Source organism: Lithobates pipiens, unplaced genomic scaffold, assembly GCF_037356315.1.
Source record: "Lithobates pipiens isolate NorthernLeopardFrog02 unplaced genomic scaffold, aLitPip1_a1.2 Scaffold_19, whole genome shotgun sequence".
Taxonomy (NCBI): domain Eukaryota; kingdom Metazoa; phylum Chordata; class Amphibia; order Anura; family Ranidae; genus Lithobates; species Lithobates pipiens.
In genome coordinates this window covers 590,405,472-590,418,214 of record NW_027507764.1, presented here as the reverse complement: position 1 = coordinate 590,418,214, position 12,743 = coordinate 590,405,472, and the positions used below count along the sequence as shown (strand labels likewise).

The 12,743-nt window shown below is 56.6% G+C and overlaps 1 protein-coding gene across 1 annotated transcript in view; it reads right to left on the bottom strand.

The window, feature by feature from the left end:
- LOC143998131 (unconventional myosin-Ig-like) overlaps positions 1–11,434 on the bottom strand; it is a 307,651-nt gene extending 296,217 nt beyond the window's left edge. The window contains exon 1 of the mRNA XM_077493873.1: positions 11,049–11,434. Coding sequence (XP_077349999.1) covers positions 11,049–11,143 — 95 coding nt within the window. The 5' untranslated portion in view covers positions 11,144–11,434. The remainder of the gene's footprint in view (positions 1–11,048) is intronic.
- Positions 11,435–12,743: the final 1,309 nt, after the last annotated feature.

Here is a 12,743-nt window from a genome sequence, read left to right as displayed (position 1 = left end):
TGCTGACTCTGGCTATCCTGGTGACCACACTTCTGTCTCCTGTTTGGCTCCACATTACCTCCGAGGGCATGTGCGGGCTGCCCCTCATCCCAGCTCCAGTGGGCACAGTGTGCTCCTGTCTTCAGATTGCGAAAAAAAAAAACGGCAAGCCACGCATCCTGAACCTGCAAGCCTGGTGGAGTGCCTCTTTAACCTCGGCTGATCTACCCAGCATCATCACAGTTCCTGACCTGATGTTCTGCCTGAATCACTGAGTCTACAACTCCTGCCACACAGTGGCGTCACTAGGGTTGATGTCCCCTGGTGCCATAAAAACATGGTGTCACCCCCCCAGACTAAGCAGGCTAGTGCGTCAGTGTGGCACTCCCTCTCAACCCGCCACAATGGATGGAGCCCAGATGGTATAGGAGTGGTGGATGGAGACTGGATAGGATTGGGTGGTGGATGGAGTCTGGATGGGATCAGGGTGGTGGATGGAACCTGGATGGGACCAGGGTGGTGGATGGAGCCCGGATGGGATGGGGTGGTGGATGGAGCCCGCATGGGATGGGGTGGTGGATGGAGCCTGGATGGGATCAGGGTGGTGGATGGAGCCCGGATGGGATGGGGTGGTGGATGGAGCCCGGATGGGATGGGGTGGTGGATGGAGCCCGGATGGGATGGGGTGGTGGATGGAGCCCGGATGGGATCAGGGTGGTGGATGGAGCCTGGATGGGATCGGGGTGGGGGATGGAGCCCGGATGGGATGGGGTGGGGGATGGAGCCCGGATGGGATGGGGTGGTGGATGGAGCACGGATGGGATCGGGGTGGTGGATGGAGCACGGATGGGATCGGGGTGGGGGATGGAGCCCGGATGGGATGGGGTGGTGGATGGAGCCCGGATGGGATCGGGGTGGGGGATGGAGCCTGCATGGGATCGGGGTGTGGGATGGAGCCTGGATGGGATGGGGTGGTGGATGGAGCCTGCATGGGATCGGGGTGGTGGATGGAGCCTGCATGGGATCGGGGTGGGGGATGGAGCCCGGATGGGATGGGGTGGTGGATGGAGCCCAGATGGGATCAGGGTGGTGGATGGAGCACGGATTGGGATGGGGTGGTGGATGGAGCCCGGATGGGATGGGGTGGTGGATGGAGCCCGGATGGGATGGGGTGGTGGATGGAGCCCGGATGGGATCAGGGTGGTGGATGGAGCCTGGATGGGATTGGGGTGGGGGATGGAGCACGGATGGGATCGGGGTGGGGGATGGAGCCCGGATGGGATCGGGGTGGGGGATGGAGCCCGGATGGGATGGGGTGGTGGATGGAGCCCGGATGGGATCGGGGTGGTGGATGGAGCCTGCATGGGATCGGGGTGGGGGATGGAGCCCGGATGGGATGGGGTGGTGGATGGAGCCCAGATGGGATCAGGGTGGTGGATGGAGCCCGGATGGGATGCGGTGGTGGATGGAGCCCGGATGGGATGGGGTGGTGGATGGAGCCCGGATGGGATGGGGTGGTGGATGGAGCCCGGATGGGATCAGGGTGGTGGATGGAGCACGGATGGGATCGGGGTGGGGGATGGAGCCCGGATGGGATGGGGTGGTGGATGGAGCCCGGATGGGATGGGGTGGTGGATGGAGCCCAGATGGGATCAGGGTGGTGGATGGAGCACGGATGGGATGGGGTGGTGGATGGAGCCCGGATGGGATGGGGTGGTGGATGGAGCCCAGATGGGATCAGGGTGGTGGATGGAGCCCAGATGGGATGGGGTGGTGGATGGAGCCTGCATGGGATCGGGGTGGGGGATGGAGCCCGGATGGGATGGGGTGGTGGATGGAGCCCAGATGGGATCAGGGTGGTGGATGGAGCACGGATGGGATCGGGGTGGGGGATGGAGCCCGGATGGGATGGGGTGGTGGATGGAGCACGGATGGGATCGGGGTGGGGGATGGAGCACGGATGGGATGGGGTGGTGGATGGAGCCCAGATGGGATCGGGGTGGGGGATGGAGCCCAGATGGGATGGGGTGGTGGATGGAGCCTGCATGGGATCGGGGTGGGGGATGGAGCCCGGATGGGATGGGGTGGTGGATGGAGCCCAGATGGGATCAGGGTGGTGGATGGAGCACGGATGGGATCGGGGTGGGGGATGGAGCCCGGATGGGATGGGGTGGTGGATGGAGCCCAGATGGGATGGGGTGGTGGATGGAGCCCGGATGGGATCAGGGTGGTGGATGGAGCACGGATGGGATCGGGGTGGGGGATGGAGCCCAGATGGGATGGGGTGGTGGATGGAGCCCGGATGGGATGGGGTGGTGGATGGAGCCTGGATGGGATCAGGGTGGTGAATGGAGCCCAGATGGGATGGGATGGTGGATGGAGCCCAGATGGGATCAGGGTGGTGGATGGAGCCCAGATGGGATGGGGTGGTGGATGGAGCCCAGATGGGATCAGGGTGGTGGATGGAGCCCAGATGGGATCAGGGTGGTGGATGGAGCCCGGATAGGATGGGGTGGTGGATGGAGCACGGATGGGATCAGGGTGGTGGATGGAGCCCAGATGGGATCAGGGTGGTGGATGGAGCCCGGATAGGATGGGGTGGTGGATGGAGCACGGATGGGATCGGGGTGGTGGATGGAGCCCAGATGGGATCAGGGTGGTGGATGGAGCCCAGATGGGATCAGGGTGGTGGATGGAGCCCGGATAGGATGGGGTGGTGGATGGAGCACGGATGGGATCAGGGTGGTGGATGGAGCCCGGGTGGGATGGGGTGGTGGATGGAGCCCAGATGGGATCAGGGTGGTGGATGGAGCACGGATGGGATGGGGTGGTGGATGGAGCCCGGATGGGATCAGGGTGGTGGATGGAGCACGGATGGGATCGGGGTGGGGGATGGAGCACGGATGGGATCGGGGTGGGGGATGGAGCACGGATGGGATCGGGGTGGGGGATGGAGCCTGCATGGGATCAGGGTGGTGGATGGAGCACGGATGGGATCAGGGTGGTGGATGGAGCACGGATGGGATGGGGTGGTGGATGGAGCACGGATGGGATCGGGGTGGTGGATGGAGCCTGCATGGGATCGGGGTGGGGGATGGAGCCCGGATGGGATGGGGTGGTGGATGGAGTCCGGATGGGATCGGGGTGGTGGATGGAGCACGGATGGGATCAGGGTGGGGGATGGAGCCCGGATGGGATGGGGTGGTGGATGGAGCACGGATGGGATCAGGGTGGTGGATGGAGCCCGGATAGGATGGGGTGGTGGATGGAGCACGGATGGGATCAGGGTGGTGGATGGAGCCCGGGTGGGATGGGGTGGTGGATGGAGCCCAGATGGGATCAGGGTGGTGGATGGAGCACGGATGGGATGGGGTGGTGGATGGAGCACGGATGGGATCAGGGTGGTGGATGGAGCCCGGATAGGATGGGGTGGTGGATGGAGCACGGATGGGATCAGGGTGGTGGATGGAGCCCGGGTGGGATGGGGTGGTGGATGGAGCCCAGATGGGATCAGGGTGGTGGATGGAGCACGGATGGGATCAGGGTGGTGGATGGAGCACGGATGGGATCGGGGTGGGGGATGGAGCACGGATGGGATCGGGGTGGGGGATGGAGCACGGATGGGATCGGGGTGGGGGATGGAGCCTGCATGGGATCAGGGTGGTGGATGGAGCACGGATGGGATCAGGGTGGTGGATGGAGCACGGATGGGATGGGGTGGTGGATGGAGCACGGATGGGATGGGGTGGTGGATGGAGCACGGATGGGATCGGGGTGGTGGATGGAGCCTGCATGGGATCGGGGTGGGGGATGGAGCCCGGATGGGATGGGGTGGTGGATGGAGTCCGGATGGGATCAGGGTGGGGGATGGAGCCCGGATGGGATGGGGTGGTGGATGGAGCACGGATGGGATCAGGGTGGTGGATGGAGCCCGGATAGGATGGGGTGGTGGATGGAGCACGGATGGGATCAGGGTGGTGGATGGAGCCCGGGTGGGATGGGGTGGTGGATGGAGCCCAGATGGGATCAGGGTGGTGGATGGAGCACGGATGGGATGGGGTGGTGGATGGAGCCCGGATGGGATCAGGGTGGTGGATGGAGCACGGATGGGATCGGGGTGGGGGATGGAGCACGGATGGGATCGGGGTGGGGGATGGAGCCTGCATGGGATCAGGGTGGTGGATGGAGCACGGATGGGATCAGGGTGGTGGATGGAGCACGGATGGGATGGGGTGGTGGATGGAGCACGGATGGGATGGGGTGGTGGATGGAGCACGGATGGGATCGGGGTGGTGGATGGAGCCTGCATGGGATCGGGGTGGGGGATGGAGCCCGGATGGGATGGGGTGGTGGATGGAGTCCGGATGGGATCAGGGTGGGGGATGGAGCCCGGATGGGATGGGGTGGTGGATGGAGCACGGATGGGATCAGGGTGGTGGATGGAGCCCGGATAGGATGGGGTGGTGGATGGAGCACGGATGGGATCAGGGTGGTGGATGGAGCCCGGGTGGGATGGGGTGGTGGATGGAGCCCAGATGGGATCAGGGTGGTGGATGGAGCACGGATGGGATGGGGTGGTGGATGGAGCCCGGATGGGATCAGGGTGGTGGATGGAGCACGGATGGGATCGGGGTGGGGGATGGAGCACGGATGGGATCGGGGTGGGGGATGGAGCCTGCATGGGATCAGGGTGGTGGATGGAGCACGGATGGGATCAGGGTGGTGGATGGAGCACGGATGGGATGGGGTGGTGGATGGAGCACGGATGGGATCGGGGTGGTGGATGGAGCCTGCATGGGATCGGGGTGGTGGATGGAGCACGGATGGGATCAGGGTGGGGGATGGAGCCCGGATGGGATGGGGTGGTGGATGGAGCACGGATGGGATCAGGGTGGGGGATGGAGCCCGGATGGGATGGGGTGGTGGATGGAGCACGGATGGGATCAGGGTGGGGGATGGAGCCCGGATGGGATGGGGTGGTGGATGGAGCACGGATGGGATCAGGGTGGGGGATGGAGCCCGGATGGGATGGGGTGGTGGATGGAGCACGGATGGGATCAGGGTGGGGGATGGAGCCCGGATGGGATGGGGTGGTGGATGGAGCACGGATGGGATCAGGGTGGTGGATGGAGCACGGATGGGATGGGGTGGTGGATGGAGCACGGATGGGATCAGGGTGGTGGATGGAGCCCGGATAGGATGGGGTGGTGGATGGAGCCCGGATGGGATCAGGGTGGTGGATGGAGCACGGATGGGATCGGGGTGGGGGATGGAGCACGGATGGGATCGGGGTGGGGGATGGAGCCTGCATGGGATCAGGGTGGTGGATGGAGCACGGATGGGATCAGGGTGGTGGATGGAGCACGGATGGGATGGGGTGGTGGATGGAGCACGGATGGGATGGGGTGGTGGATGGAGCACGGATGGGATCGGGGTGGTGGATGGAGCCTGCATGGGATCGGGGTGGGGGATGGAGCCCGGATGGGATGGGGTGGTGGATGGAGTCCGGATGGGATCAGGGTGGGGGATGGAGCCCGGATGGGATGGGGTGGTGGATGGAGCACGGATGGGATCAGGGTGGTGGATGGAGCCCGGATAGGATGGGGTGGTGGATGGAGCACGGATGGGATCAGGGTGGTGGATGGAGCCCGGGTGGGATGGGGTGGTGGATGGAGCCCAGATGGGATCAGGGTGGTGGATGGAGCACGGATGGGATGGGGTGGTGGATGGAGCCCGGATGGGATCAGGGTGGTGGATGGAGCACGGATGGGATCGGGGTGGGGGATGGAGCACGGATGGGATCGGGGTGGGGGATGGAGCCTGCATGGGATCAGGGTGGTGGATGGAGCACGGATGGGATCAGGGTGGTGGATGGAGCACGGATGGGATGGGGTGGTGGATGGAGCACGGATGGGATCGGGGTGGTGGATGGAGCCTGCATGGGATCGGGGTGGTGGATGGAGCACGGATGGGATCAGGGTGGGGGATGGAGCCCGGATGGGATGGGGTGGTGGATGGAGCACGGATGGGATCAGGGTGGGGGATGGAGCCCGGATGGGATGGGGTGGTGGATGGAGCACGGATGGGATCAGGGTGGGGGATGGAGCCCGGATGGGATGGGGTGGTGGATGGAGCACGGATGGGATCAGGGTGGGGGATGGAGCCCGGATGGGATGGGGTGGTGGATGGAGCACGGATGGGATCAGGGTGGGGGATGGAGCCCGGATGGGATGGGGTGGTGGATGGAGCACGGATGGGATCAGGGTGGTGGATGGAGCACGGATGGGATGGGGTGGTGGATGGAGCACGGATGGGATCAGGGTGGTGGATGGAGCCCGGATAGGATGGGGTGGTGGATGGAGCACGGATGGGATCAGGGTGGGGGATGGAGCCCGGATGGGATGGGGTGGTGGATGGAGCACGGATGGGATCAGGGTGGGGGATGGAGCCCGGATGGGATGGGGTGGTGGATGGAGCACGGATGGGATCAGGGTGGTGGATGGAGCCCGGATGGAATCGGGGTGGTGGATGGAGCACGGATGGGATGGGGTGGTGGATGGAGCACGGATGGGATCAGGGTGGTGGATGGAGCCCGGATAGGATGGGGTGGTGGATGGAGCACGGATGGGATCAGGGTGGGGGATGGAGCCCGGATGGGATGGGGTGGTGGATGGAGCACGGATGGGATCAGGGTGGGGGATGGAGCCCGGATGGGATGGGGTGGTGGATGGAGCACGGATGGGATCAGGGTGGTGGATGGAGCCCGGATGGAATCGGGGTGGTGGATGGAGCACGGATGGGATCAGGGTGGTGGATGGAGCCCGGATGGAATCGGGGTGGTGGATGGAGCACGGATGGGATCAGGGTGGTGGATGGAGCACGGATGGGATGGGGTGGTGGATGGAGCACGGATGGGATCAGGGTGGTGGATGGAGCCCGGATGGAATCGGGGTGGTGGATGGAGCCCGGATGGGATGGGGTGGTGGATGGAGCACGGATGGGATCAGGGTGGTGGATGGAGCACGGATGGGATCAGGGTGGTGGATGGAGCCCGGATGGGATGGGGTGGTGGATGGAGCACGGATGGGATCAGGGTGGTGGATGGAGCCCGGATGGAATCGGGGTGGTGGATGGAGCACGGATGGGATCAGGGTGGTGGATGGAGCCCGGATGGAATCGGGGTGGTGGATGGAGCACGGATAGGATGGGGTGGTGGACGGAGACGAGATGGGATCTTTGATTTGGGGGGGGGGGGGTGGGGAGGTTGGTTAGATGAATTGTGCTGGGGGGTTAAACTTTACATCTGCCCCCTCCTTCTACTTCTATCACAAGTCATTGCTAACCCAAAATAAAGCACCCCCTAGTGCATATCCTCAACCACCCCTCAAAAATGACTGCTGTCAGCATAGATGTTACCTGCCAATGCCCCCACCCCCCCACCCAATGCCTCCTCCTCTGCAATACCCGTGTTTTTTCATACCTTGGCCCCGGGAAGGTGCTGTAGCGCGGTATTCCTGTTCTCCCTCCTCGGCTCCTCCTCCCGGCCTGTGTACTTCCGAGCCGAGGAGGAGGCGGGCGCAGCCAGCGGAGAGAGAGATATGATTGCAGCACATGTGGCGGTCGGTTGGTCGGACCCCGGGCACCTCTGTCACTGCCGCTGCGATCGTGCCATTCACACCAGTCTGGTGTCTCCCTCTGGCGGGTGTCACCCGGGCGTGGGCCGCACCTCCCGCAACCCCCCCCCCCCCCCCCCTAGCAACGCCACTGCTGCCACAAGCTCTGCAATCAACACCTACAGGCACTCTTGATCCTTCTGCCCCTTGGCACCCTCTGCTCCACTCTCAGGTGTGTTGGAAGAGCGACTGAACATTGGCATTTGTAACACTGAACCGCCTGCAGGAACACGAAGCACCGCCAGGCACGTGACGCTCCAAGAGGCGCAGCTGACGGGTTTCGGGGGACTCGTCCTCTTCCTCATGATTTATTAAAGTTTTTTTTTACAATAATGCACTAGGCTGGTGCAACATTTTCTGATATACTCATCTCCAATCATCTTTACCCTAAATGACTTATTTCTATCAGATGTTTTAGCCCCCGTGTGGGGTGACTGTTGTTATCCTCCTCTAATATTCAATAAAAGAACAGACTTTTTGATACAGTGTTTATAAAACATTGTTCAGACAGGAGACAGAGAGATACAAACTAACAGTGTTTATAAACATTGTTCATACAGGAGATAGAGACATGGAAAGTAACATTGTTTATAAACATTGTTCAGACAGGAGATATAGAGATACAAACTAACAGTGTTTATAAACATTGTTCATACAGGAGATAGAGACATGGAAAGTAACATTGTTTATACACATTGTTCAGACAGGAGATATAGAGATACAAAGTAACATTGTTTATAAATATTGTTCAGACAGCAGCTAGAGAGATCCAAAATAGCATAGGTTTATAAACATTGTTCAAACAGGTGATAGAGAGATACAAAGTAACATTGTATGTCTCAATCTCCCATCTGATCAATGTTTATAAACAATGTTACTTTGTATCTCTCAATCTCCCATCTAATCAATGTTTATAAACAATGTTACTTTGTATCTATCACCTGTCTGAACAATGTTTATAAACAATGCTACTTTGGATCTCTCTAGCTGCTGTCTGAACGATATTTATAAACAATGCTACTTTGGATCTCTCAATCTCCCATCTGATCAATGTTTATAAACAATATTACTTTGTATCTCTCAATCTCCCATCTGATCAATATTTATAAACAAAGTAACATTGTTTATAAACATTGCTCATATAGATAGTAGAGAGGTGCAAAGTAACATTGTTTATAAACAACTAGAGGTGATTCAGTTCGCATTGTGCGCTATACAAGCATTTCATTCATTCATTCAGACAGGAGATAGAGATACAAAGTAACATTGTTTATAAACATTGTTCAGACGGGAGATAGATACAAAGTAGCATTGTTTAATCATTATTTGGATGGGAGATTGAGAGATACAGCGTAACATTGTTTATAAACATTGTTCAGACAGGAGATTGAGAGATACAAAGTAACATTGTTTATAAACATTGTTCAGACGAGAGATACAAAGTAGCAATTTTGGGGGGAGGGGGTTGCAGAGATTTGTGCTGGACAGGGAAGAGGATTGTTTATAAACATTGGTCAGACAAGAGATACAATGTAACATTGTTTATAAACATTTCTCATACGGCAGATAGAGGTTAGAGGGGAGTGGATTTGTGCTGGAAGGGTTTAGAGGGGGTTGGATTTGTGCTGGAGAGGGGTGAGGGTGGGATGGTCATTGCTCTAGAAGGGGGGCTTAAAGAGGGTGGATTTGTGCTAGAAGGGGGGATTTGGTGGAAGGATTTGTGCTAAGAGGTGACTGGGGCTGGTAAATGTGTGCTAGATTGGGGGGGGGGTGGGGGGATTTGTGCTAAAATGAGGGGCTTTGGGGCGGTTGGATTTGTGCTTTGAAGAGGAGGGGTTGAGGAGATGTATTTGAACAAGAAGGAGGGGATGGGGGGGGGGGGGATTGTTCCATAAGGGAAGATTTGGGGGGGGGGGGGGGGATTTTTGCTGGGAGTGAGCATTTGGGAGGGGGGAGGTTGTAGAGATTTGTGCTAAAGGGGGGTTTGTAGGGGGGATATTTGCTGGGAGATACAAAGTAACATTGTTTATAAACACTTGTTCATACAGATGATGGAGAGATGTAAAGTAACATTGTTTATAAACATCGTTCAGACAGGAGATAGATGCAAAGTAACATTGTTTATAAACATTGTTCAGACAGGAAATAGAGAGATACAAAGTAAGATTGTTTATAAGCATTGTTCAGACGGGAGATAGATGCAAAGTAACATTGTTTATAAACATCGTTCAGACAGGAGATAGATGCAAAGTAACATTGTTTATAAACATTGTTCAGACAGGAAATAGAGAGATAAAAAGTAATAGTGTTTATAAGCATTGTTCAGACGGGAGATAGATGAAAAGTAACATTGTTTATAAACATCGTTCAGACAGGAGATAGATGCAAAGTAACATTGTTTATAAACATTGTTCAGACAGGAAATAGAGAGATAAAAAGTAATATTGTTTATAAGCATTGTTCAGACGGGAGATAGATGCAAAGTAACATTGTTTATGAACATTGTTCAGACGGGAGATAGAGACATACAAAGTAACATTGTTTATAAACATTGATCAGACGGGAGATAGAAAGTAACATTGTTTATAAACATTGTTGAGATAGATGCAAAGTAACATTGTTTATAAACATTGTTCAGAAGAGAGATACAAAGTAACATTGTTTATAAACATTGATCAGATGGAAGATTGAGAGATACAAAGTAGCATTGTTTATAAACATTGATCAGATGGGAGATTGAGAGATACAAAGTAGCATTGTTTATAAACATTGTTCAGAAAAGAGATACAAAGTAACATTGTTTATAAACATTGATCAGATGGGAGACTGAGAGATACAAAGTAGCATTGTTTATAAACATTGTTCAGAAAAGAGATACAAAGTAACATTGTTTATAAACATTGATCAGATGGGAGACTGAGAGATACAAAGTAACATTGTTAATAAACATTGCTCAGATGGGAGATTGAGAGATACAAAGTAACATTGTTAATAAACATTGTTCAGATGGGAGATAGAGAGAAACAAAGTAGCAATTTTGGGGGGGAGGGGTTGCAGAGATTTGTGCTGGACAGGGAAGAGAATTTGGGGGTAAGGTACAGATTTTCCTACTCTGTAATATACTGTATATATATATATATATTCTGGTGGGAGGGGTTCGGGGACAGTCCACATGTTGGGGGAGGGGGGCTCAATACTTGCCTTGCCCCAGGAGCTGACACTCCACACTACACCGCTGATGGAAAGCACGGCAAGGAAACAATCTCCTGTCACCCGAATCCAGTCCACCGTCCTCCTCCTGAGTTCAGTCGTGTCTATTACCAGCAATGGATGGGAGTACCTACCTTCAGCCCACCCAGACGAGGACAGTGGCCAGGAAAAGCCTCTCGGAATTACCTGAGCTTCAGGTTGTCCATGAACTCCTCCATGGTGACATTGTCCAGCAGCACAAAGTCGGCCTTGCCGAACTCCAGGCTCTCCTGCTCGGCCATGCCGCCCCCCGGGGTGTGTATCCAGGACCTGAGGGGTGCGCGGGGCGGCGGTGTGACTTCTCAGCGACAGGAACCAGAGCGAGGAGGATGACAGCAGCCGCTGTGACTTCCTGGTGTGGTTTTTAGGCGGGGAGAGTCAGACTGGGGGGGTGGGGGGGAGACCCTGGAGGGAAGCTGACGAGAAGAGCCGACAGCGCAGTCCGCACATCTGCTGAACAGATAAGGCCGACCACAGGACCCCCTCAGCAGGAACGGCGCGTTTCATTCATTCTTCATGTGACTTTCACATCTCGCTCTAGTCCCGCTCCCTCCTCACCCTCAGCCCTCAACTACCCCCAACCCGGTGATTTCTACACATCCAATGAGGAAGAGGAAACGAGACCCAGTGATGTCATCTCTGCGCTTCTCTATGCAATGCAGGCAGATCGGGGCTGGTGGGAGGGGCCAGCAGGATGTTTTTCAAGGAACTATGTACTAGCCCCTCCCGCCAGCCACGATCTGCCCGCATTGCATAGAAAATCACAGAGACCCGGTGATGACGGAAGCATGATCCTGCGCCCGCTCTTCGCCTCTACGACTAAGCCCCTGGTGGGTGGGGCCAAGCCTGTGAGAGGGCGTGGCTTGCGGAGTGGTGTCAGGCCGAGGACGTCAACAGCTATAGGCTGGACTGGGGGAGCGGCCATTTTTCCCAGCATGATAGGTAGTACCGGGACAGGGCCATCCAGCACCCAGGGCAAGGATCCAGAATTGCAAAAAAAAAAATGAAACCCAATGAATGAAAGGGGGCGGGGCCAGACACAGTCAAGCTGGGGAGGAAAGAACTGCAGGATCACAGCACTCCTCTAAAGCGCCCTTAACCCTGATGCAAGCAATGGGAGGAGTTATGCAAATAACAAAAGTCTGGATGAGTAGGCGTTCCTAGGCAGGCTGTATTTGCATAGGTAACGCCCACATGGGGATGCTGATTCTCCATGATTGGAAAAAAAACCTGAAATCCAACGAATGAAAGGGGCGGGGCCAGACACAGTAATGCTGGGGAGGAAAGAACTGCAGGATCACAGCACTCCTCTCAAAAGCCCTCAGCCCTGATGCAAGCAGTGGGAGGAGTTATGGAAATAGCAAAAGTCTGGAGGAGTGGGCATTCCTAGGCAGGCTGTATTTGCATAGGTAACGCCCACATGGGGATGCTGATTCTCCATGATTGCAAAAAAAAACTGAAACCCAACGAATGAAAGGGGCGGGGCCAGACACAGTCAAGCTGGGGAGGAAAGAACTGCAGGATCACAGCACACCTCTCAAGTGCCCTCAGCCCTGATGCAATCAATGGGAGGAGTTATGCAAATAACAAAAGTCTGGATGAGTGGGCATTCCTAGGCAGGCTGTATTTGCATAGGTAACGCCCACTTGGGGATGCTGATTCTCCATGATTGGGGAAAAAAACTGAAACCCAACGAATGAAAGGGGGCGGGGCCAGACACAGTAATGCTGGGGAGGAAAGAACTGCAGGATCACAGCACTCCTCTCAAGTGCCCTCAGCCCTGATGCCAGCAGTGGGAGGAGTTAAGCAAATACCAAAAGTCTGGATGAGTGGGCGTTCCTA